General features: G+C 43.0%; 1 protein-coding gene and 2 long non-coding RNA genes across 3 annotated transcripts; 1 reads left to right on the forward strand and 2 right to left on the reverse strand.

The window, feature by feature from the left end:
- Positions 1-1,366: 1,366 nt before the first annotated feature.
- Positions 1,367-26,729, reverse strand: LOC139063633 (uncharacterized). The gene is made up of 11 exons (XM_070546055.1): positions 26,282-26,729; positions 7,637-7,760; positions 7,162-7,396; positions 6,700-6,970; positions 4,429-4,603; positions 4,217-4,293; positions 2,663-2,843; positions 2,310-2,558; positions 2,056-2,227; positions 1,720-1,865; positions 1,367-1,627 (listed from the first exon to the last, which is right to left on the reverse strand). The coding sequence occupies exons 1-11, from the start codon at positions 26,570-26,572 to the stop codon at positions 1,515-1,517; spliced, it is 2,034 nt and encodes a 677-aa protein (XP_070402156.1). The 5' UTR covers positions 26,573-26,729; the 3' UTR covers positions 1,367-1,514.
- LOC139063634 (uncharacterized) lies at positions 20,857-22,161 on the forward strand. The gene is made up of 4 exons (XR_011517007.1): positions 20,857-20,984; positions 21,226-21,332; positions 21,819-21,927; positions 22,004-22,161. It is a non-coding gene; the product is annotated as an uncharacterized lncRNA (long non-coding RNA).
- On the reverse strand, positions 23,504-25,252 carry LOC139063635 (uncharacterized). The gene is made up of 5 exons (XR_011517008.1): positions 25,116-25,252; positions 24,770-24,874; positions 24,546-24,593; positions 24,243-24,307; positions 23,504-23,701 (listed from the first exon to the last, which is right to left on the reverse strand). It is a non-coding gene; the product is annotated as an uncharacterized lncRNA (long non-coding RNA).
- Positions 26,730-26,921: the final 192 nt, after the last annotated feature.

Raw genomic sequence — 26,921 nt, forward strand, 5'->3', positions numbered from 1 at the left:
AAAATGTTAAGTTAATACAGAAAAAACAGTTATAGTTGACTGAACTTAAAATTGTATTGCAACTGGTTGCTTTACTTTTTAAGTTCACTGGACTTTTTTTTTTTACAGTTATAGCTGGAAAGAGGGAAGTCTGGGCCTCTCTGTTTAGGCTGCTGCCCCCGGGACTCAAGCCTGGATAAGCAGACGAGAAAGGATGATCCAAACACTTACCTAAATGTAGGTAACAGCTGTTCCAGGCCACCATGCATCTACTCCCTCTTCCAAACACACACATATGTATGTGTGTGTTAATATATACGGTGCTTACATATGTATATGTGTGTGTGTGTATATATGTACATACAGTATATAGACACATATACACATTTTTTGCTTTTATTAGTTTATTTTATTTGAAACCATAAAATTTCACCATTGACAGATCAGTTCAAAAGAAATGTCTAACTTTTCTACAACTGCTGTAGCTGTATTCTTAATTTCAGCCCATAATTCTATAAAAATGTCATCAATAATTATTTTAATGATTTCACTAGTGTAACTCAAAAAATCTGAATATGGTGCAAAAGTTAATTTATTCTTGAAAAAGCAAAAGGATCCCAAGCCAAGAACTGAGTTCATATGCATGACATGCGTGGAATTCAGATGTCATCTCTACTTCAAATCCTTGTTTTATTGATTTCATGTGATATTCAAATTGTTTGAGTTTGGATGTGGAGTTTTCATAAGCTGTGAGCCATAATCATCCCCACTTTAACAAATAAAGGCCTAAAATATCTGGCTTTGCATGTAATGAATCTGCCTCAATCATTAGTTTCACCTTTTTAGATGAATTACTGACATAAATTAAGTTCAGCACCTTATCCTAACGTTTTCAACTGTATTGTGTATCATATTTTATAAGATGCATGAATTATAAGACATACACAAAAAACACACTAATGTACGTTTTATAGGTGCATGTACAGGAATTGCACCACGATGCCAAAAGAGGCAGTGAATGTGTGCTGGAAGTTTCCTCAGGTAATGAGAAAGTTGGTAGCTGTAGCTGTTGTTGTTTCTTATGAAAAATGGTTGACATTCACTTGTTACTCCTCAGGTAATTAGAAGACTGACCAACACCAGTACTCCAGTTTCTAGACTCCAGTGCTGCAGGGGTTGAAATATATTGTAAATATATATTGACAATATGCAAACCTCTGGTCTGATTATTAAAAGGAAAATAAATTGTCTGAAGGCAATATGAAAAATTAAAACACAAATTTAAAACACAATGTGCTCTTCAAAGCTATCTACAATCTCTTAAAAGTCCTCTTTTCTCCAGGCGACACAAACATCTGGCCTACAGATGCTTTGTGAGTCGGTGCTGGGGTTTTATGGGGAGAGGGGTCACATGTTCTGGCTTGTGCTGTCCTGCGGATCCAAAGCGAACTCCCAGACACAGATGGTCAGTCTGTTGGCTTTAGAGATGCACCTGCCTAAAGCGAGACCTGTTTGCAGCCCAGCCCCAGCTTCTGTCAGTGGAGGATGGTAGAATGTTGATGACAGGTGTGTTGGATCCTTTCTAAATACGGCTGGGGGTGGGGGACAATCCCTTCAAAGACATCAGCAATCAGGCTTTGCACGTAGCCTGGAAGAAATTGAGTGCAAATATGGATATTCAATAATGCATTTCTACATTTCATAAACAAAAAATTTAACATTTTTTATTGAGTAACTTACATTGTGTTGTTGGCATCTCCACCGGCTCTACAGTGTGTCCTCTCTTTGCTTTAGGGAGACGTATGGCATACCTCCGTTTCCCTGTAGCTTTTCTTGCCTGAATGTGACTTGAATTTTCATTAAAATGCATCGCTGCCAGATATAATCTGTCAAAAAAAGCATAGGATGAGAATTTTGTTTCCTACAGTTACTGGTTGCATCCAGATTGTCTACATCACACATGGTAGCACATTACTGTGCAGAACACTACACCTCTCTTACTTAAATGAGCTCCTTTAAAAACCAAAGTGTCTCTGCTTCCCACATGGTAGCACATGTAGATGTGACTAAACCTACCTGCACAGCCTCCCAGTGAGCGGAATTAGCACGTTTCTGGGCATGAAGCGCAGCACTACGCTGTGGAAAGCCTCGTGCGTTGAGGTCTGGTACTGCGAGATTAGCCGTGCAACATTTGTGAGAACCCTCTTATTAGTCAAGATTTTCTCCACTTTGAAAAGTGCTTTTGAACCTACAGACACAAAGCACAAAGTTAATAAAACTTCCAATGTTATTTTGCCACTAAACATTGAGTAAACCAGTCAGGTACAAACCTGGTTGAAACCACTTCTTGCGGTCTGTGCTCTGGCGGACTGGATGTTGGCATCGTGGGAAGAGAGGGTTGTCGTGGACGTGGATGTCTTGCATGTGGTTCACCATGGAAGTCCATTTGGCAACTTTCTCTGGCCCTGAGGACGATGATGTCGCACACCAATACGCGTGGTTGCTGATTCCACACTGCCACTTCTTCACCACCTCACAGTCCTTATCTTTAGCCACTTTGGCCAGTTTCTTAGAAATACCTGGAGGTCATATAAGTGGTTTAAAAAAACATGATGTGTACATCTTTTTTATTTTGTTATGTATACTTGCTTCCCAATATTTCAACTGCATAAATCAAACATACTTTTTTCTAAACGCCAGACATCGTAGTAGTGTGTTATCTTTTTCTCTTGGAGGAAGTTTTGGATCTGGGGATGATGGTCTGTGACAATGTAATCGACTGCCACACCCTTTGACTCCAAAAGCCGAAGGCTCCTTGAGAGTCCTTCTTTCTCCATGTTGTGGCTTCCACCAACCTCATTGCTCTGTAATAAATAAAATAAAATAAAACAAACACTCACACACTGTCAGGCAGTTGATAGACACCACGTTTTGGTGTGTGTGAATTTATGGAGGAAATGACATTTTGCTGTGAGAGTGAAACAAAAACAGCCACTAATACTGCTCTGAATTGCCAGGCGTGTTGCGCAAGTTACTTCAAAACTGTAATGCATTACTTATTACTTGTTACCCTAATTTGAAAGTAATTCATTACATTACAATATTACTGATTTTAAAATGTAAGGCATTATACTACTTTTGCACTACTTTGTTACTTTCACCAAAACAACTTCAATATGAATCTGGTAATCATATCCAGTTGAAAGGGATGTGGTGTCTGAGCTAGGATTGCTGTTAAAAACAGTCAGATATGATAACAATTCTTTAAAATGATTGTTTATTAAATAAATACAGCAAACTGTTCTCTCAGCATGCTGCCATCTTATATTAACTGAGCAGGGGGTGAGGTGGTGGGGGCTCCAAGCCTATTTTGCCTTGGTCCCCAAATGCCTTGATACGGCCCTGGATGTGGGACTGACTTCTGGGGTGATCTGATTCTATCACATGTATAAATATTAAATGCTTATATATTATTGTTTTTCACTGGTAAAAATGTGTATTGGGAATAAATCTACCAACTTTTTTTATTCTTTTCAAGCACTTTGTTTTGTTTTCTTGGTTTTAATCGAATCATTTCCTGCCCTTTCTCTCTCTAACCTTCCTGCATGCTGCATGTTTTCTCCGTCTTCCAGAAAAACAGTTTCCTAGATTTCCTACTTTCTAACTAATCAGACAAAGGGATCTACCGAACGCAAAAAAAGCTTAATATGCACTCCAGCAGCAATGAATTGAAATAACCGGGGCACAGATTATGAACTCAGCTGAGGCAAAGCAGGTCAGAAAAGCACAGAAAGTACCAGAGAATATGGGCTGATATGAACGATCGCAAGTGAAGTATTATGTTTTGGTGGAGCGATTTTGTGAATGTTACAGCGGCCGCGCACAGGACGTAGCTGGAGTATTTGAGCCATTACTGCTGTGCACTGCGTCCTCTCTGCTCATAGAATGCCTGCAAAGCCGAGTACATAAATGACGTAATATATGTGGATACTGGATCTTTTTTCGGGCTTCCTGCAATTTGAATTTTTAAGAAATCCATGTCTTGATTCTGGGTTTAAAAATGCATTGTAATTACAGCGTTACTGACAACTGTACCGAGTAAATATTACCATTTTCTTTCCCTGTAATGCCTTACATTACCACATTACAGCAAAAAGCAATGCATTACAGTAATTGTATTACTTTTGTACCACATTACTCCCAACACTGATTGTCAGACGTGTTTGAACGCACTCACCTGTACAAGCTGAATGTCTATTATGCTGTTGTTCTCCAGATTCATCAAACTATAACTTCCATACTTTGTAGAGCGACCTTCAAATACAGTAGAGATGAATTACTAGAAATAGGTCATGTTAATGTTTGTTATATTAGCATGCTGTTACTGTGTTAAAGCACAATCTGACACAATTTAATCTGTATAAAAATTCTTATAAAACAGAGCATTACCAGCTGAATCTGCTCGCATGTCCCCTCCAACCTTGACTCTTTTTTGGCTCAGGATCCGTAGTTGTTCTTCTTGGTACTGCTGCCATTTGTGGATCACAGCTGGTTGCAGATAACTGTTAGAAAGCTTCTGGAAAGCTTTGTAGCTCATATTTTGCAGATGCATGGCTTGAAACACCTGCGAAATAAAATAATCTGCAAGGGCTCAATATATAACACTATCAACCAGGAGTGTTGGTTGTCATTATTTAGTCCAAGTAATAAACAGATGAGAACATTCAATTTTCCATCAGAGTTCATGTAGTCCTCATCAAAGTGCCTATTTCAACAAATCCTCTCTGCCTTTGCCTCTCTGACACAGAACCACATATATTAGCCATAGCTGTCAAATTGTGACAGCATTTATTCGCAGCTTTACTCTTCTGATAAAGCGAGAGGCGAATCAATATTTTTTTTTCTTCTCCAGCACTCAGAGAGCACAGACGCCTTTTCTTCAGCTCCCTTATCTGCTTCCCCAAGGCTCTTGTCCTGTCTGACTACAGAGCACTTCTCTGCATTTCTCCTGAAATCACTACTCTTTTTTGGAAATATGGACTTAATTAACTGGTCATTCAACGCGATTGATACGATTTTTTCTACGATGAGAACGGAGAAGGGGGCTCCCACCTGTCCCGAGGGGACATTCGCAGCGGGATATGCACTCGATTCTTGGGAGGTCTGGCGAATCATGTGCCTCTCTCAGTTGTCCATCGAGGACGTGGAAGATTTGTGGATATTCGGCCTGATGATCACTGGATTTCTTCTGATTGGAGTGGGAGGATATCTGGTCTTCTGGAAATTTGGGAAGACGGGAGCGATTGGAGTGCGACCCGCACCCACGAAATGTGCCGCCCGGGCGGTGACCTCACAGACTGGGACGTTAGTCGAGGTGAACCGTAAGCTGGACAATGTCCTCGCGCCATTGCCTGTGTTAGTGCGCAAGATGGATGTCATCTCGGAGAGGGTCGCCGGACGGTGTGGGGATGTTTAGAACGCATAAATTGGCTTCACTGGTGGACATGAATGACCACTTAATAGACTCCAAGGCAGAGAGGAAAATTATCTCTGTCTGCCCTAAACAAAGTCTTGCTTATCCTTATCTGACGCCAAGCAGCCTCCAAGGCTGCCTTCAACTCATCCCCCACAAAAGGAGGAATGCTAACAGATGCTGTGTCCCGACCTTCCCCCCTGCCTTCAGATTGTGACTTCGGCTTCGAGGTCATCGACCTGCAGGAACTCAATGCGCTCTCTGTTCCTCATTTCTCCCTCCCACCTGTCGACTGCAGCTGGTGAAGCGCCGTAATGGCAGCTCCCGTTGGAGGATTCAGGATCCCGCCCAACCCCGCCTCCCCATCGGACTCTGATGTTTTGTATCTGTGATGTTCGTGCTTCTATGTTGAGGAGTTTTTTTGTATAATAGAGTTACTCCCCGCTGGGTCTAACTCTGCTATGCCTTTTTTTTACCTTACCCCAATTATCCTCATGTAACACCCTTTTCATCTAATGAAATGAGTGCCGTTATGGCTGCTCTCGTGACTGCCTGTACCTGTTTTTGTCTACATGTGTGTGTTTATCCTTGGTCAGGTTGTGTTCGCGGAGTCAAGTTCCTATGCTCTGGGTCGCTGGAGCGCTGGCAATAAAGCTGATTCTGATTCTGAATATGAGCGCCATTTCGTGGAGGTCTGACAGACGCTGAGTCAGTCCAATCATCATTATACATAAATATGACAAAAAGAAATCCGAGACCGTGGTCTTGAGTCGGAAAAGAATAGAGCGGCTTTTCCAGGCCAGGGGCGAGGTCCTGCCTCAAGTGGAGGAGTTTAAGTACCTAGAGGTCTTGTTCATGAGTGAGGGAAAGATGGAGCGAGAGATCAACAGGCGGATTGGGTCTGCGTCTGGAGTGATGCGGGTGTTGTACCAGTCTTTCGTGGTGAAGACAGAGCTGAGCCGGAAGGTGAAGCTCTTGACTTACCAGTTGGTCTATGTTCCTACCCTTACGGTCACAAGCGTTGGGTAGTGACCGAAAGAACAAGATTGCGATTACAAGTGACTGAAATTAGTTTTCTCTACAGGATGTCTGGGCTCTTCCTTAGAGATAGGGTGGGAGGGTCAGTCATCCGGAAGGAGCTCGGAGTAGATTTGCTATTTAGCTGAGATGGCTTGGGCACCTGGCTAAAATGCCTCCTGGACACCTCCCTGGTAGAAAACATTGTGTTAGATTATGCATTAGTTTACCTTTTGCAAATTAAAATAAGAAGAGCCGGTGAAATATATGGCAGCAGACAGCTGGATATTTCCTACAGGGGTGCTCCCCATCACTGGCTGGCTCTTCCATTTCTTTGAAAAACTGCAGTGATGGCATTTTTGGTGGACAGAAAGAAAGGTTCCTCGTCTGTAGGTCTTCACCTCCGACATGCGGCTGCATACTGGACATGTTTCGAAAAGTTCCATGAGGTTTTTCTCAAATACTATGTACTTGGAGTCTTTGTATCCTGAAGATGTATCACTGTTTAGAGAAATGACAATATATGTATATATATATATATATATATATATATATATATATATATATATATATATATATATATATATATATATATATATATAGTACAAGGTTACTTTAACACATATAATTAAACATAATCTATGTCAAAATAAAACATTTACGTTTAGATGAAGTTAGAAGCAAAAACATACGTGGGCTCTGAGGATTCAGCAACATTGCTCATTGACGGTGCTGGATCATAGATGGAGTCGTGGGGTTCAGGTGTTAATGTGGAGATTTCACTTTCATCCTCTTCATCTAACCGAGGTCTTTTACTTGGCCTTAGATGAACAGACCTGACAGGCGTTGGAGTACCAGGCCCCCATGGTGCATCAGCAGTGCTTGTGGCAACGCTCTTCCTTGTTATGTAGAATTCTGTTTTGGTACCTAAATTAAAATAAATGTCTTACTGCGACTTTACAAAGATAATAAGAGCTTTCCAGGATTTCACATAAAACCACAATGACTGAATGAAAAGCAAGTCCATGACTGTTGAGAACTCCAAAAATAACAAAGTAGCACACACATTATTCCATTTGTAATGCATATTGCATAAGCACATGTGCATTCATCGGAAAAGAACTACAAAACATCACATTTGAAATTAAAATGAGTTACGTGACAAACCTTTGCTTCGAAAACGATGACCCAGTGTACCCATCGAAAGCTGTGTTGCTCGTGTCGAACGGTCTGGTGAGTCTGTTTGTGTGCTGGTATGAAGGCGGGATGTCATCAGTGTTTCAGATGTGCTCTAAATATAAGAAACATAAAATAACATGCAGTTTAAGTCAGTTAGTGCAATCTATCACCACATGTAGGCTACGCTAGGACTGGAAATAACACGTCAGAACTGCAAGCTTAGTTACATTATATCATTCATTCTTTGACAAATTAAACAAAGTATTACTTTAACTGTGGATGAAAAGAATGAAATTGTTCTTATTTTCTGACAGAAATAAAGAAGGTAGTTTACTTTAGACTAAAGATTCATTTTTATTGCATAAAAAGCTAAAGTTGAAGAAAGGCTCTGTTCAAACAGTAAGTAATGAATTGAATTGTGTGTGCTGCAGAACATTACAGATCAGCATACATGTTAAAGGAGTCATCGCCTGTTACTAATGTGGATATCTACATCTTATTAACATCTTTTTGGCCATGAAAATCGTTTGAATTGGGAAAAATAAATTAAAAAGTGCTTTTCTGACCCTTTTCTGTAAAGGACATGTTTTCTCGCAAGAGCACATGTGATAATGCAAATGAGAGGCTTATTGATTGGTTGAAGGAAGCTGGGGTGTTGACACTGTAGATTTCGCATTAGTATCTCTCCAAAATGTGATGGACAACGTCCCGGCAGCATCATTTGGAATCATTTGAAGCCCAAGGAAGGTCCCGTCTTTCTCTCCTCTGATTGGCTAGAAGGGCTTTACTAAAATTGGCTATTTCATTTAGCGAGTTTTGTAAAGAAAAAGAGAACTTAGCGCTGTAAAAACCATTCTGTAGTGTTTTGCAAAATAGTTTTTTTAATGTTTCTTTAATTTAAAAAAACTGAAAAACGTAAAATGTGCACTTATAATAAATCTTGTTGCATTTATCACACAGTTTTATCTCTTGGCTCTCAAGCATTGAGGGTATTAAAGATGAGTACACAGGACAACCGTGTGCGCCTTACCTGGGTGATGGGTAGCAACTGACTGTATACCATTTGTTACCAGTGTTGGGCAAGTTACTTCAAAACTGTAATGCATTATTTATTACTTTTTACCCTCATTTTAAAGTAATTCATTACATTACAATATTACTGATTTTAAAATGTACGGCGTTACACTACTTTTGCATTACTCTAAGTTACTTTCACCAGAACAATTTCAATATGAATCTGGTAATGTGACGCTCAGTGAGCTCATGACATATATGTGGAAGGTGATGTGGTGTCTGAGCTAGGATTGCTGTTAAAAACAGTCAGATATAATAACAGTGCTTTAAAATGATTGTTTATTAAATAAAAGCAACAACAATCTGTACTCTCAGCACGCTGCCATCTTATAGTAACTGAGCAGGGAGTGAGGTGGTGGGGGTTCCAAGCCTATATTTGCCCTGGTCCCCAAATGCCTTGATACGGCCCTGGATGTGGGACTGACTTCTGGGGTGATCTGATTCTATCACATGCATAAATATTAAATGCTTATATATTATTGCTTTTCACTGGTAAAAATGTGAATTGGGGATAAATCTACCTACTTTTTTTTCTTTTCAAGCACTTTGTTTTGTTTTCTTGGTTTTATGTGAATAATTTGCAGCCCTTTCTCTCTCTAACCTTCCTGCATGCTGCATGTTTTCTCCGTCTTCCAGAAAAACTGTTTCCTAGATTTCCTACTTTCCAACCATCAGCCAAAGGCATCTACCGAACGCAAAAAAAGAAGAAGCTTAATATGCGCTACGCTCCAGCAGCAATGAGTTGAAATCACCGGGGCACAGATTATGAACTCAGCTGAGGCAAAGCACATCAGAAAAGTACAGAAAGTACAGAGAATACGGGCTGATATGAACGATCGCAAGTGAATGACTTTGTTTTGGTGGAGCGATTTAGTGAATATAACAGCGGCCGCGTGGGCGCAGCTGGAGTATTTGAGCCGTCACCGCTGCATCCTCTCTGCTCATAGAATGCCCGCAAAGCTGAGTCCATAAATGACGTCATATATGTGGATACTGGATCTTTATTTTGGGCTTTCCGCAATTTGAATTTTTAGGAAACCCACATCTTGATTCTGGGTTTAAAAATGCATTGTAATTACCGCGTTACTGACAATTGTACCGAGTAAATATTACCATTTTCTTTCCCTGTAATGCCTTACATTACCACATTACAGCAAAAAGCAATGCATTACAGTAATTAATTACTTTTGTACCGCGTTACTCCCAACACTGTTTGTTACAAATTAACATGCCCATTCCACCACCTCGGCCAGATGCACAAGAAGTGTGGGAGAAAGTGTGGTTAACTGAGAGAGCAGATGGTGTAGCATTGTCACATGGTTTGATCCAGGTCTCAATGAAAGCCAATGCATCGAGTGACGGGTGGTTTGCATATGCGGTAATGAAGTCTGCATTGTTTACAGCTGATTGGCAGTTCCAAAGTCCCATAGACAGGTGAGTGTCTTTGGGGGGAGTTGTGTGTGTGGAGCAGGTCTGCTCTCTTTGATTGCATTCGTTTCAAGTCTCATTATGGGAACGCCCTAGGCGTGACCTCATCAGAAGCTCTTATTCCACTATGCCAGCTCTGATTGGCTGGAACAAACCCATCAGTGTGCAGGAGGCGGGAACCCTCCCCATATACATTGGGCCGAGTCCTCGCGGAAAGTTTATTCTAATACCTCTTCTGGCTACAAACAGAAGTTCCCAAAACTCTCACTTGCTGACTGTCTGACTGGAGCTAGCTAAACTGTCCAAAGGAGGAGGGCAAACTCTACCGCTGGGCGCTTTGCTCTGGGCTTACAACTTAACAGGACGGAAAGCCTCACACTAACCTGTCTCCAAGCAGTGGTGAGTTGCCGACTGTGAGGAGTAGCAACACACCTAGCAAATGAATGTTCCCAACATATCTACCGTTAAATCAGCTACAGAGAGCAGAGCCGCAATGCATCCCCCACCCATCTACACCAGGTTAGCGCTAGCTGTTATGATGGTCCCAAGATGGCCCCTGAGCACTGGCCGCGCCAGTGACGGAGAGTTGGTGTCGCCTGCCCTGGATCTGGACCTGCAGGACGTGTGCAAACTCACTGCAGAAAAGCTTAACATCCAGTGGCCCGAGGTCCAAGTGGAATTGGCATGCTCTCGCTATGATGGGAAGAAACTGCCGAAGGCGAAACGGGTCAGAAAACAACTCCTCTCATCACACGACGCAGAAAAGATGCAAGGAAAAGAAACGGGATGATGAGGCCCTGAAATTATGCCTCCCCAAACCAGTACTGGTGCATCCAGTAACCACTCCTCCTCCTCAGCGCCAAATTTGGTCCAAGCTGCAGCACGTCTGCCCCCCACATTCACGACCCTGAAGGTGGAGAACCCGCAGTCTGCTCCTACAGCATCTCATTTAACTCCTGCTAAAGGTCGGTGGAAAAAAGTGGCCCAATGCTGCCATCTCGAATTAGCCTCCACTCAGATGGGGAGGAGAAGGAAGCACTTAACCTGACAGCTTCCAAGGACACGGAGAGCAAGCTGCCACCAGTTGAGTGCTTGGAAGTTTGGTGCATGAAAGAGGGGATGTTAGAACCTGCTCCACACGCCCCAAAAAGACTGTGTGTTCTTCCCATAGGCAACCAAGGTGGCCTGGTGACATGTCACCCAAGCATGGTTTTATGTTAAAATTGTTAAAGCTGTTGTAATGATTTAAATGACATGTTATTTAATAAGCCATAAGGCGTAGGATTCCATAGGAAAATATGAAATCCACCTTATGGATATGTGAGGTTATTTTAAACCAGAAGATTGGAACTTTTTATTGCAGGGATTAGATAACAGATTCGTATTCACTCAGAGACAACAGAAGAGAGAGAGTCGCGTTTAAAAGTTTAAAGATTTATTAAAAACAAATTAAACTAGACTGACTTTAAACACTAAATGTATGGTGTAACTAAGGTGGATGAGACGGAGAATGGGGTGAGGTGTAATGTTGCTCAGAACCAGCAAAGCGATTAGTTCTGATGGGAACTGAAGGTGATGTATTCGCGCTAAGCTTTGATTAGGAGATTCACAAACACATTTGACGCCCTTTCGCCAGCCTACATACCCTTAGCAGAAGTTCCCATTAGATCAGGAACCGAAGCCGGTAGGAAAAGCAGCGGTTGCCGACCAGACCAGTCTGTGAGATACTTCCGGGTCACAACGATTTTGTTGGCGTCTAGCGAGACCCAAACCTGGGTCTTGATGGTTCAGCTTTTATTCTGAAAGGAACCGTTGCGGCAGTTGGAACAGCAACAGATTTTATCCAGCTTGTCGTTGGTTCTTTCGGCTGAAGAGGAAAGTTACGGATTGGCCGCTCCGACAACTTCTCTAGAACGCTTTGAACTGGCGTTAGAGATGACGTGGGCATAGTTTTATACTTCTGATGTTTTGGTTTATGGTCGAATGAAAAGTTGACAGATTTACCAAGCACCACCAAAACCACGCCTCCGTCAGATCTGGCAGATTCTGATTGGATCAGTGAAAGCAATGTGTTGTCTTTTAACACTACGTGAGATCAGTCCTATTGGAAAATTTAAAGTCATATTACTCATCATATTCTATAGGATTATAATAAAGTAATTAATATTTTGATTTCACAGATTGATCACATCTTATTTATTGACTTTGCATGATTAGCTTTATTAAAATAGAGTTCTTTGATTAATTAAAAGAAAATACTCCATTCTTCATTCTTCTGTTGAGCTGAAAAGAAGCAGTTTATAAGCAAATGCATGAGACCTTGAGGCCATATCTCATGCAGACTAGTCCTGTGTCAGAGGAGAGGGGGAAAATGACTTTTGGTGGAAAACAGTCATTCATTCTGTTACACTGTCGCATCCAGGCAGTTTGCCGACGGTGCAGCTAAAAAAGTTGAAAGCAAAAGATCAATGAATCAGGGGGCGGTGGCTCATTTTTCAAGCGAAACGAGACCCACCTGGTGTTCAAAAACCCCTGTCTCAAGCCTAAGCCCCTGCGCTCAATGGAGAACCATGGCTCCTGCCCCCAGGCAGAGGCCTGCTATATCAGGCACAAGGGGAGATTGTCCACCCTCACCCAGAGAAGTTGTCCCTCTGAGCCTGGCCCGTAAGCAGTCCAACCTACAGGCTGTAGGTCTTCCGCGAAGTGTCTTTTGGGCCATTCCCATCTGTACCAGGTCGGCCCGGGCCGGGTAGCGCAGGTTGTTTACATATCTGGGTGGCCTGGTATTTTTCCGGGCCAACCAAGGCTCATTCTCAGCCCTCTTCTCGAGGGGGTCTGCTTCAGGCTGACCAGGGCCAACACACCCACTGCTGACAGCAAATTCACACCTTCCATTAGAGCAAGCCTCTGATTGGTGGGTAGAATCAGCCCACATGGGCTTAAGACAAGGATGTGTGGAATCAACCGGGCCAGGCTGGGGCCGACTGGGGCCGACTGGGGCTACCCGGCCCGGGCCGACCCGGTACAAATGGGAATGGCCCAATAGAGACCATTCAGGATGCCAGAGCTCCCTTGACCGGATCTCTGTATGACTGTAAGTGGTCTATTTTCAAAAGGTGGTGTGAAGAGAAACAATAAATCTTGTTTGAGTGCTCAGTGGTGGTCATACTGACCTTCCTACAGGACCTGATGGATAAAGGGAAGGCAATCTCCACTATTAAGGTATATTTGGCTGCAATATCAGCTTGCCATACTGGTTTTATGGGGATGTCGTTTGGAAAACTTCCTCTTGTGTGTGGATTTGAGGGGAGTGTGAAGGCGAAGGCCTGTTTCCAAATATCTGGCCCACCATGGGACCTCCCACTGGTGTTGGAGGCCCTAATTACTTCTCCTTTTGAACCACTGGAGCAAGTGGATTTGAAGGTGATTACTTTGAAAATGGTGTGTTTGTGTTTGCCTCAGCAAAACGTATGGGTGAAATACATGCACTTTTTATCATCTGAGGGACACTGAGGTGACCTTGCTCCCAAACCCCGCCTTTATGCCAAAGGTGCTGGGAGCATGATCCCCTATTTGTTTGGCTTCCTTCTGCCCTCCTCCTTTCTCTTTGGTGGAGCAGCGGAATCTTCACATGCTTTGTCCAGTGTGTGCATTACGCATATATATGGACAGGACGGATAATCTGCGAAAGAGCAGTCCTGGGCCAAAAATCGGTTGGGAAAGCCTTCGTCTTCGTCTTCCTCTGCTTATCCGGGTCCGGGTCGTGGGGGCAGCATCCCAATTAGGGAGCTCCAGGCCATCCTCTCCCCGGCCTTGTCCACCAGCTCCTCCGGCAGGACCCCAAGGCGTTCCCGGACCAGATTGGAGATGTAACCTCTCCAACGTGTCCTGGGTCGACCCGGGGGCCTTCTGCCGGCAGGACATGCCCGAAACACCTCCCCGGGGAGGCGTCCAGGAGGCATCCTGACCAGATGCCCAAACCACCTCAACTGGCTCCTTTCGATCCGGAGGAGCAGCGGTTCTACTCCGAGTCCCTCCCGAATGTCCGAGCTCCTCACCCTATCTCTAAGGCTGAGCCCGGCCACTAGGGATGGGTACCTTTGACATTTGAATCGATTCGGTACTAATTCCCGGTACCTACGAGTCGATACCGGTACTTAACGGTACCAATTTTCGATACTTTTGAGTGTTTATTATTTTAATTCTCCTTTATAATTAAATAGATATTTTTCTCAATATATAACCATATTTGATAAATATCACGATAAATAACATACAAGTTTGTATTTTAACATCGTCCTTGTAGTTTTATAAGCTGATAATTAAACTGAAGCAAACATCTTTACTGTGAACTAAATTTACTGTGTATCTTCATTCCTTTTGCCGTCCTTTTTCATTTGATTTTTCCTACTGGGAAGTTAGAATTTCCGAGGAGAAAGCGAACGCACCATTAGCTGATAACAATGGTGGCAATGGAAGCTAACATATCAAGCTAATGTTATCTTTAACAGTTTATTTAGCTGCTGGAGCAGATTAAAACGATGATGCCTCAAACTTAGATAATTGTCACTGGTTTTACCTTCACCCATTCACCCGTCGCATTTAGTAAAGTAAAGCCAAACTTTAGAGCGCGTTCATGTTCTTCTAGTCGGAAATTCGGAGTTCCGAGGAGAAAGCGAACGCACCATTAGCGAAACGGAAGCTAACAAATCAAGGTAACGTTATCTTAAACATTTTATTTACCTACTGGAGCAGATTAAGATGAGGATGTCTCACTTAGATCGTTGTCTGTCGCTAGTTTCATCACCCAGTTACCCATCACATTTAGTGAAGTGGACCCAAGCTTTAGCGTGCGTTCTTTCTACCATGCTTGCTCTGTTTACAACGGGCTCGCAGGGACCGGCGACATAACGCTCTTGCGCATGCGCAACTGTCTTGGCAGTACCGAAACGAGGCACCGTTTGAAATGACGTGAATCGGTGTTCGGTCGGTTCTATGGAATTCGGTCGGTACCTTAAAAAGTACCGAATTCGGTACTCATCCCTACCGGCCACCCTACGGAGGAAACTCATTTCGGCCGCTTGTATCCGCGATCTCGTTCTTTCGGTCATTACCCAAAGCTCATGACCATAGGTGAGGATTGGGACGTAGATCGACCGGTAAATCGAGAGCCTGGCTTTCTGGCTCAGCTCCCTCTTCCCCACGACAGATCGGCTCAGCGTCCGCATCACTGCAGACGCCGAACCAATCCGCCTGTCGATCTCCCGATCCCTCCTACCCTCACTCGTGAACAAGACCCCGAGATACTTAAACTCCTCCACTTGAGGTAGGACCTCTCCCCCGACCCGGAGGTGGCAAGCCACCCTTTTCCGGTCGAGAACCATGGTCTCAGATTTGGAGGTGCTGATCCTCATCCCAGCCGCTTCACATTCGGCCGCGAACCTACCCAGCAAGAGCTGAAGGTCAGAGCTGGATGAAGCTAGGAGGACCACATCATCCGCAAAAAGCAGAGACGAGATTCTCCTGCCACCAAACTCGACACACTCCACACCACGGCTGCGTCTAGAAATTCTGTCCATAAAAGTGATGAACAGAACCGGTGACAAAGGGCAGCCCTGGCGGAGTCCAACCCTCACTGGGAACAGGTCCGACTTACTACCGGCTATGCGGACCAAACTCACGCTCCTCTGGTAAAGGGACTGAATGGCCCTTAACAGAAAGCCACCCACCCCATACTCCTGGAGCGTCCCCCACAGGGTGCCCCTGGGGACACGGTCATAAGCCTTCTCCAAATCCACAAAGCACATGTGGATTGGTTGGGCAAACTCCCATGCCCCCTCCATCACCCTTGCAAGGGTATAGAGCTGGTCCACAGTTCCACGGCCAGGACGAAAACCACATTGCTCCTCCTCTATCTGAGATTCAACTATCGATCGGACCCTCCTCTCCAGTACCTTGGCGTAGACCTTTCCAGGGAGGCTGAGGAGTGTGATCCCCCTACAGGTGCTGGCCAGTAAATTAGAATATCATCAAAAGGTTGAAAATATTTCAGTAATTCCATTCAAAACGTGAAACTTGTACATTATATTCATGCAATGCACACAGACCAATGTATTTCCGATGTTTATTACGTTTAATTTTGATATTTATAGGTGACAACCAATGAAAACATCAAATCTGGTATCTCAGAAAATTAGAATATTCTAAAGGCCAATGAAAAAATGTTTGTTTCTCTAATGTTGGCCAACTGAAAAGAATGAACATGAAAAGAATGTGCATGTATAGCACTCAATACTTAGTCGGGGATCCTTTTGCCTCAATAACTGCAGTAATGCGGCGTGGCATGGACTCGATCAGTCTGTGGCACTGCTCAGGTGTTATGAGAGCCCAGGTTGCTCTGATAGTCGTCTTCAGCTCCTCTGCATTGTTGGGTCTAGCGTATTGCATCCTCCGCTTCACAATACCCCATAGATTTTCTATGGGGTTAAGGTCAGGCGAGTTTGCTGGCCAATAAAGGACAGGGATACCATGGTCCTTGAACCAGGTGCTGGTGGTTTTGGCACTGTGTGCAGGTGCCAAGTCCTGTTGAAAGGTGAAGTCTGCATCCCCATAAAGTTGGTCAGCAGCAGGAAGCATGAAGTGCTCTAAAACTTCCTGGTAGACGGCTGCATTGACCCTGGACCTCAGGAAACAGAGTGGGCCAACACCGGCAGATGACATGGCACCCCACACCATCACTGACGGTGGAAACTTTACACTGGACCTCATGCAACGTGGATTCTGTGCTTCTCCGCTCTTCCTCCAGACTCTGGGTCCTTGATTTCCAAAGGAAATGCAGAACTTGCTTTCATCAGAAAACATAACTTTGGACCACTCAGCATCAGTCCAGTCCTTTTTGTCCTTGGCCCAGGCGAGACGCTTCTTGCGCTGTTTCTTGTTCAAGAGTGGCTTGACACACGGAATGCGACACCTGAATCCCATGTCTTTCATGAGTCTCCTCGTGGTGGTTCTTGAAGCGCTGACTCCAGCTGCAGTCCACTCTTTGTGGATCTCCCCCACATTTTTGAATGGGTTTGTCGTCACAATTCTCTGCAGGGTGCGGTTATCCCTAGAGCTTGTACACTTTTTTCTACCACATTTTTTCCGTCCCTTCGCCTGTCTGTTAATGTGCTTGGACACAGAGCTCTGCGAACAGCCAGCTTCTTTAGCAATCACCTTTTGTGTCTTGCCCTCCTTGTGCAAGGTGTCAATGATTGTCTTTTGGACAGCTGTTAAGTCAGAAGTCTTCCCCATGATTGTGGTGCCTTCAAAACAAGACTGAGGGACCTTTTAAAGGCCTTTGCAGGTGTTTTGAGTAAATCAGCTGATTAGAGTGGCAGCAGGTGTCTTCTATATTCAGCCTTTTCAGAATATTCTAATTTTTTGAGATACCAAATTTGGAGTTTTCATTAGTTGTCACTTATGAATATCAAATTTAAATGTAATGAACATTGGAAATACATTGGTCTGTGTGCATTGCATGAATATAATGTACAAGTTTCACGTTTTGAATGGAATTACTGAAATATTTTCAACCTTTTGATGATATTCTAATTTACTGGCCAGCACCTGTATAGTTGGAACACACCCTCAGGTCACCCTTCTTAAAGATGGGGACCACCACCCCTGTGGTCGTAAGGTGGCCGGTGCCAGTCGTGGTGGCAACCCCCGTACCCGCTGGTGGACACCAGAGGTTCGGGGAGCCGTCAGGCTGAAGAAGGAGGCCTACAGGGCATGGCTGGTCTGTGGGTCTCCGGAGGCAGCAGACAGGTACCGGATAGCCAAGCGGGGTGCAGCAGTGGCAGTTGCCGAGGCAAAATCTCGGGCGTGGGAGGAGTTTGGTGAGGCCATGGAGAAAGACTATCGATCGGCTCCAAAGAGGTTCTGGCAAACTGTCCGGCGCCTCAGGAGAGGAAGGCAGCAACTCGCTCACACTGTTTACAGTGGGGATGGGGAGCTGCTGACGTCAACTGAGGCTATAGTCGGACGGTGGAAGGAATACTTTGAGGAGCTCCTCAATCCCACCAATGCGCATTCCGAGGAGGAACCAGAGCTGGGAGGCCTGGGGATGGACTGTCCGATCTCGGGGGCAGAAGTTGCTGAGGTAGTCAAACAACTACACAGCGGCGGAGCCCCGGGGGCGGATGAGGTTCGTCCTGGGTATCTCAAGGCTATGGATGTTGTAGGGCTGTCATGGTTGACACGTCTCTACAACATTGCGTGGTCATCGGGGGCAGTTCCTAGGGAGTGGCAGACCGGGGTTGGGAAAGCCCATCTCTAAAAAGGACTTTCCCACTGGATTGCGGGAGCCTTCTCTTAGCCTACAACTCCAGAGGGGTTCGACCACCTGAGGGCCTTCGTGCCCATTCCTCATGGGCACTGTTCAGGGGGGGGGGTGTCTACCCTGGTAATGTGATCCGGCGAGCTGGACTTCCCCTCTCACATTTGTTTGGTTCTACAACCTGGATGTTACACCTTCAATGGCTCGCTTGGTGCTCAATATAGCTCCTGCTGTCTGAGCTGTGTGCATGTTATGTTGTGTTATGTTATTTGGGATGATCGGTTTCTGGATTATGTTCTGCCTCGCAATCTGGGAGTCAGTATTTTCCCATAGTGACACACGGAATGAATGCTATGAATGAGAACTTTGGGTTACTAATGTAACCCCAGTTCTCTGAGTAGCAGGAGCAGGGCCGGCTTTGGCGACAGGCGACACAGGCGGCCGCCTGGGGCGCCATCTGATGGATAGGGCACAAAATTAAAAAAAAAAATTAAAAAAAAGTTTATTAAATTTATTTTTGTAATATGAAATGCACTCTCTACATACTCAAAATTCCCCTCTGAAATGACATGAAATTAAAACATCAATATTTAAATTCTAATGATCTGGCTGCATGACGAGCTCCCGCTTGGGCCACCACTCCGACGCATTTGACCGTTAAGGGTGCCGTAGATCACGTGCGTGGGTGGCACTGTAGAAGGACAACCTATTGTCGCGTTTAAACTTTTAATATTTTACGATGAAAAGAACACCTAAGCCATCGGGATCAGCATTCTGGAAGCGAAAGAAGGAGGAAGAAAAAAAAAAACGGGCCCAAAGCAGAGGTATGTAGACTTTATAAATTTGGCAAAGGAACTTTTTGCATTACAGTTTTAGCTAACTGCCTCTCCTGCCACACACGGTCCACGGACGGACCCTCGCTAGCTGTTTACATACACAATACAGAATCTCATAACTTTAACCAATTATTTTTACTTTTGAATCGTCGTGTCCAGATGTAGTGAGACAATATCTGCAGCCACACAGGCACCTGTTGACACCACGGGGGCGGGACTGTCTTCTACACCTTCTTCCTCATATTCTACAATTTATTTGATGCTGAAGAGCACCTGAGAGTGAGACATAAGTCTTTTCAAATATTCCCCATGGATGCGCTCACTTCCACCTGTTTTTGATCATTTTATTCATGTTTTCATAGAACAGATTAAAAAAAGATCAATAAAATAAAAAGTCCAGTAACATTAAAAATAATGAAAAGCATCACTGCACATGACTGAGGAATATTGAATGTGAAAGTGGCACTGTTCTTAATTCATGCATCAGAGGGTTAAGTTGCTTTGTGTGTGTGTGTGTGTGTGTGTGTGTGTGTGTGTGTGTGTGTGTGTGTTTATTTTCTCACAGAAGAAGAACCCAACACCAGCAGACTCAGTGCTCGATCCAACAGCCTGAAGAGACACCATCATCAGCTTCAACAGATGTCTGTGAACATGTATGAGCTGCTGGCCCCATGGATCCTGCTGACTGGCCACAGCAGTTGAACAAAATGGAGAGTAAAACTTTCTTCAGATGACACTTTGATATTTGAGTTTTGCTTTTGATTGCACAGTTTAATGCTGCTGTTGATTTTGCATCCCCCCCAATGACATTTGCACAACATTTTGAGTTGTTGGTTATTGTAATATTCTCAGGTTACTTATCTTTCAGGCTTACATTTATTCTTCAGGCTGTTGACTTGAAAGAGTTGCTGTGTGAATACTTAAAATAAAAAATTAGTAACTAAGGAATCACTGTGGAGTTGCTTTTTCCAATGTGTGGTGGGTGGGTGGACTTGTATGGGATTAGATTTGTGCCAATAGGATCAAGAAAAACACTTTGGAGAGCAAACAAATTTTAAGACATTGAGAGAAAAAACCTTGGTTTCAAAAGAAAAACTTACGATCTGAATCAGATTCTTAAAATGATCAAGAAAAACACTTTGACGGTCAAACAAAAATTAAGAAATTGACAGAACAAAAATATTGACTAAAGGAAAAAAACATGTTTCAAAAGTAAAACTTACTATCTGAATCAACTTCTTAAAATGAGTAACAACGTCTCGTCTCGTCTCGTCTTCCTCCGCTTATCCGGGTCCGGGTCGCGGGGGCAGCATCCCAACTAGGGAGCTCCAGGCCGTTCCTTTTTCTGTTTGCCTCTATGTGTTTTTGTTATCAATTTCCTTAGTTTTGTTCTCGCTGCTCAGAGCTTTGCTCTCACTACCAGATTTGCACTTACACTGTCTGGCTTTCTCCTTTGCAATCCCTGAGTTTTTGGTTGCAATTCTGACACAACCCTTTCGGGTGGGCGGGACTTCTGAGAAGTCCTCTCCCCTAGGACAGCGGTTTCTCTTGAGTGACAGTTCAGTGACCTGGAAGTGATGTAGCCTCCAAGACATTTTTTTCCACCTGGTCAACAACATGAATTTTGAGCCCCAAACAGGTTATTTCTGCTGTCTGTGGTGTCTACTGAGGATCTAAAGTGAGTATTGATAATATATTTTATCTTTTCTTAGTTCATCTGTAAGTTAAGCCACTTTTTAAGTTGGTTTTAACCAGACGCTAGCTCACTAGCTAGCTGCTAAGCAAGCCATTGTGCTAGCCTCAGGACAATGGACTATTGTTCCAGAGAGACGTATTAAAAACTCATCTTAACATATTCATTACTGGTTTCATGGAATAAATTATTGCGGTTTATGTTAATAAGTTTGCTAATTTTTCAGGAACCTGTGGAACATCAGAGACTTTGCAGCTATTAGAGCTAACCTGTGTACTGCTAACTTGCTACAGAGGAAGCAGCAGAAAGCTGAGCTAACAGGCTGTTTTGCAGGTAAATACTCTTTTAGTGGAACTGCAGGACTTTTATGGTATAACTCAGAATTTACATGAGCTATTGTGGGAAGACTTTTAAACTACATTTACATACAGATACATGTATTTTTTATTCCATGTTACTTGGACGGGCTAAACAAGTTCATAGTTCTGCCTGCTCCTTTTTCAGTGAAACGAATGGATTATATGATGTAACTCTCTAGTAAATCTATAGTAACCATAGTCTGGTGACTAGTGTCTATTTTAGCTACATTTAGCTTAGCTGGAGTAATGTAGTCTAACTCTGCCTCAACTGGTGACTTTTTTACTTCATTGTCAGCCAGACAAAATGTTGCTACAGAGAAACGCCCAAGGTACTGACCCCACAATAGAAAATCATAATGTCCACATTTATTTCCCACAATCTCAAACGTCACACTAAAATTAAACTTTTAGCTCTGATTTAATTATTTCCTTATTGATATCAGTTTTCCCTTTGTTGTAGGTAATCCTCGGGTGTCAGCAGGAGGAGGTGACCACCTGCATAACGGAGCACCCTGGTTCTGAGCCAGTTGCACCTTTGTGCAGCTCTTTGGGGAGACGATGCTCAGCAGGTTAAACAACTGTAAAATTGATTTTGTTCGTAGTTTTTGTTTAATCTCTTACATCACCAGTTTTTCTTTCTTACAGACACATTTCTCCATGTGGTCAGGTGGTGTTGGTGTGATCTGGGAGGGCACACTCATGTCGTCATCTCTTTGTGCCGTCTCCAGGATCCTGATGGGAGTTCTCTGTGCCTATAAAGCAGGGGTATTTACTTCTGGGCCTGGAGGGCCGGTATCCAGCACGTTTTAGTTTTAACTCTGTTTCAATACACCTGATTTCAGTCAGCAGATAATTAACAGGCTTCTGCAGAGCTGCTGCACAGGTAATTCAACCACTGATTCAAGTGTGTTGGAGCAGGGAAACAACTAAAACGTGCTGGATACCAGCCATCCAGGACTAGAATTGAATACCCCTGCTATAAAGCCTTCCTCCCTCCTCCGGACTTTAAACATTAGTGTTTTATTACGGTTTACCTGATTTAGTAAATAAATCTCAATTTATAAATTTCCTGTTTTGGTGCCCGTCCATAAAATCCTGCATTAGACACCGAAAGCTGAATGGATGCCTTTCATTCACTTTGACATTCAATGTATTTTTAAAGATACACTTGAAATTAATATCAGCTGTTTAACAGAGTGGTGCAAAGTAATTGCTGATGTCATGATTTTTGCAACAACCTGACCTTCATGCAGAGAAACTCAGGAGACAAATGAGCTAAAAACAGTTTATTAAAATGTTTGACGGATGACTGAAGAGGTAACTGCTGGAGATCAGGAACCAGAAGCTTCTGCGAGGAAGAGCAGAGGTTAGTAAGAGGCAACAGGTCAGGGTTTTCTTAGACTGTGCAGGTAGCTTACAGAGTCTGAGAAACGCCACAGAGATGGAGCCACAGGTTTTAGTGTTTAAAGATCAGAAGGCCCTGAGGTAAAATTGAGTGTTAGTAATGACTAAAGAATGACTTACAAAAGGAAAAGTTTAGGTACTTACGGTCTAAAATTGTAGCGCAGACGGGAGACAGCAGAATGGTGGAGAAACAACCAGAAGTCTGGGAGAATGACAGCATGAGTAGCAAGCGGGTGAGCAGAAGGTAGTGGGTAAGCCGACTGCCAGTATGGTTGTGTGATCAGGAGCTTCAAGGAAAGAATTCCCATAGATCTGCATAGAACATGAGAACGTAAGTTTGAAAAACGGCAGAGTCATGGGCTAGATATGGGTTAAAACACTCTGATGAGTGACCAGCTACCAGCTTTTATTCAAGGATGGGGTTACAGGTGTGTGAGGATGTGCCTGCCCCATGAGAAGAGTTTTCAGGTAAGCCTCTCCATGGTGCTCTGCAATGGTGACTAGCAAGGCTAATGAAGAGATTAAAGGGAACACAAACCCAGGACTCCGACCCAAACTCCTAACAGCAACACAACGACTCCTCCCACAGGCGGTTGTTCCACTGAGTACGCAGCTGCCCGAAGTTCAGCATCAGGCAACCTGTAGGCGATGTAATCATACGTGGCTTCTGAGCATGCAAGTTTATTCTAACTGTACAGCGTACAATAATAATAAAGATTTATATTGTGTTGTGTTGCTCACCTTACAGGTTCTTTTAAAATATTATCCTGTGCCTGCTTACAGCAGGTCTTTCAGGTCTTTTGAACTAGACACAGAGAGGTTCAGGCACAGGTACTTAGTCAGACTCCTGATATGATAGAGCATCCACCACCACAGACTCCTGATATGATAGAGCATCCACCACCACGGACTCGAACAATAGGTCCATATGCTTGTCAACTGGAAACAATGGAAAAAGATTACCATTAGTACAGATATTTATCCATAACCATCACTGTGGGTTTATTATACAGCATATGAACTACATGAGGTGGGATTGGTCTGCAGTAGGGATGTGTATTTTTGACAGAATTTATTGTTGGAATATTCAATAAACAGTCCAAACTGATACTTAACATATATAACATGAGTTTCTGAACCATAATAGCGAGATTTAAATTTCAATGGTGGAAACAAAACCCAATGCACACTGCTGCCAACTAGCGGGCCACATTTAAAATGCACCAAAAACAAAGAAAATACACAAATGTTTGCATGTAAATTCTTCCAAAAATTAGATACACTGCTTTTGAAAATGGATGTAATATCTCAGGAAAAAATATCACGATATATTGCCATATCGATATTTTAGAGACAGAGTTCGAGAATATCGATACAATATTACTGGGAAAATACATCGCGATATATTGTCATATTGATATTTTCTTACATCCCTTGTCTGCAGTGTACTTTGTGTACACTATGGTGTGTCTTAGCTCACCAGCTGCAGTTGATGCATGTGGCTGTGTAGCACTTCCATTGTAATGCAATGCAGCAGTTTTCAATCTGAAAAGAAAGAATAAATAAATAAAAAATAGCTTTTAGACAAAAATATAGATTTTATGTAAAAATTAATTAAAAGCATGTATTTAACTCATTATTGATTATCTGTCCTGGATAACATTCTTTTCATGGAGAATACAGAGCACGTGACAGAAAGCACATTGAATCTGATTTGTCTTGTTCTGACAAACAAATGTCAGATCTGTATACTGGAAAGAAATGTATTATCAAACATACTCACTTAGATAATTATTCAGTCAGAGTTACATCATAAAATCCATTCGTTTCACTGAAAAAGGAGCAGGCAGAACTATGAACTTGTTTAGCCCGTCCAAGTAACATGGAATAAAAAAATACATGTATCTGTATGTAAATGTAGTTTAAATGTCTTCCCACAATAGCTCATGTAGATTCTGTCTGAGTTATACCATAAAAATCCTGCAGTTCCACTAAAAGAGTATTTACCTGCAAAACAGCCTGTTAGCTCAGCTTTCTGCTGCTTCCTCTGTAGCAATAGCAGTACACAGGTTAGCTCCAGTAGCTGCAAAGTCTCTGATGTTCCACAGGTTCCTGAAAAATTAGCAAACTTATTAACATAAACTGCAATAATTAATTCCATGAAACCAGTAATGAATATGTTAAGATGAGTTTTTAATACGTCTCTCTGGAACAATAGTCCATTGTCCTGAGGCTAGCACAATGGCTTGCTTAGCAGCTAGCTAGTGAGCTAGCATCTGGTTAAAACCAACTTAAAAAGTGGCTTAACTTACAGATGAACTAAGAAAAGATAAAATATATTATCAATACTCACTTTAGATCCTCAGTAGACACCACAGACAGCAGAAATAACCTGTTTGGGGCTCAAAATTCATGGTGTTGACCAGGTGGGGAAAAAAAAATGTCTTGGAGGCTACATCACTTCCAGGTCACTGAACTGTCACTCAAGAGAAACCGCTGTCCTAGGGGAGAGGACTTCTCAGAAGTCCCGCCCACCCGAAAGGGTTGTGTCAGAATTGCAACCAAAAACTCAGGGATTGCAAAGGAGAAAGCCAGACAGTGAAAGTGCAAATCTGGAAGTGAGAGCAAAGCTCTGAGCAGCGAGAACAAAACTAAGGAAATTGATAACAAAAACACATAGAGGCAAACAGAAAAAGGAAACATACTTTGTTACTCATTTTAAGAAGTTTATTCAGATAGTAAGTTTTACTTTTGAAACATGTTTTTTTCCTTTAGTCAATATTTTTGTTCTGTCAATTTCTTAATTTTTGTTTGACCGTCACAGTGATTTTCTTGATCATTTTAAGAATCTGATTCAGATCGTAAGTTTTTCTGTTGAAACCAAGGTTTTTTCTCTCAGTGTCTTAAAATTTGTTTGCTCTCCAAAGTGTTTTTCTTGATCCTATTGGCACAAATCTAATCCCATAGACTTGGGTTTGGGTGAGAGGCGTGCGGGCGGGGGGGGGGGGGGGCGCAAATGGGCAGTCTCGCCTTGGGCACCAAATTACCTAGAGCCGGCCCTGAGCAGGAGCGAGCGTCTCACCGTGCCGCGGTGGACATAAAAACTGTCAGTGAGGTATCAGTCAGTGGAAAATCCATAGGAGGCCATTTCATACATTTTTTCAAGTGAAAGTTTCAGGCGATGACTCGACATTTGAATTTCTAACATCTACAAATTTTTTTTAAGTTGACCTAAAGGCATATTTTGAATCTACAGTTGAAGTTAAACATTCATCCTTTAGGGAGCACTTGTCTTGAAATCAGTAGAAGCTTGAATATGCAGCAAGTACATTTTCCGCTAACGCAGTTTGTGCACGTTTTAATCCTGCAGCAAAAACCAAACTAACCCCTCTGTAATTTAGCAATAACCCTTATGTTGATAGCAGCCTGGGCCGTTGATTGTGTTGGTTTATGCATGCCTTCATGAGGAGTTAGAACAGGCAGAAGAAGAAAAAGGCGAAAGGTTTATTTTGCACTTACAGCCTGTGCGCTGGTAGACGATCGTCGTGACGGTACAGATCCAGGTTTTAAGCATAACTTTGAAGCAAAACCACCAATGTAGGCCCCGTAGTTGGTAAAGTCACTCTCGTAAAAATGATTTGAGCAAATCACTATTCCACCGCTGTAAAGCACTGGTGGTTTTCCAAAGACAAATTCCAGCCATTTCTTCTTCAGCTCTTCTGACTTTGGTAAAGAATGTAACGTAGATTTTTGATCTCCGCAAATAATACAAGCCCGTGCGCGTTCAGCCATATTGCAAACTATAGACATATGTTTGTGTTGCAAACCCAGTAATGCTAACGGTTAGCCACGAGACGAGTCTGCATCGGTCTGCATAGAATTTGGCTAGCAACTTCAAGGTGCATTACCGCCACATACTGGAGTTGGAACCAGGAAATTAAACACTAGGAAATACTAAACCACCAAATAATTAAATAACGTCAATTATAATAATTCCATCAGCTACACGAATCACTGATTTCTCATCGCTAAAGAAACAGCATTCCTTTTGTGAGCTCCAGTAATCCAGTTTGTGTGTTAATCCAGCCCATAGTTTGCATTGTCTAAGAGCGCCACTCAGTGGGTTGCCAGTTTGTTTGAAACCCATCCGTAATATGTT

This window comes from Nothobranchius furzeri, chromosome 17 (assembly GCF_043380555.1).
Source record: "Nothobranchius furzeri strain GRZ-AD chromosome 17, NfurGRZ-RIMD1, whole genome shotgun sequence".
Lineage (NCBI taxonomy): Eukaryota > Metazoa > Chordata > Actinopteri > Cyprinodontiformes > Nothobranchiidae > Nothobranchius > Nothobranchius furzeri.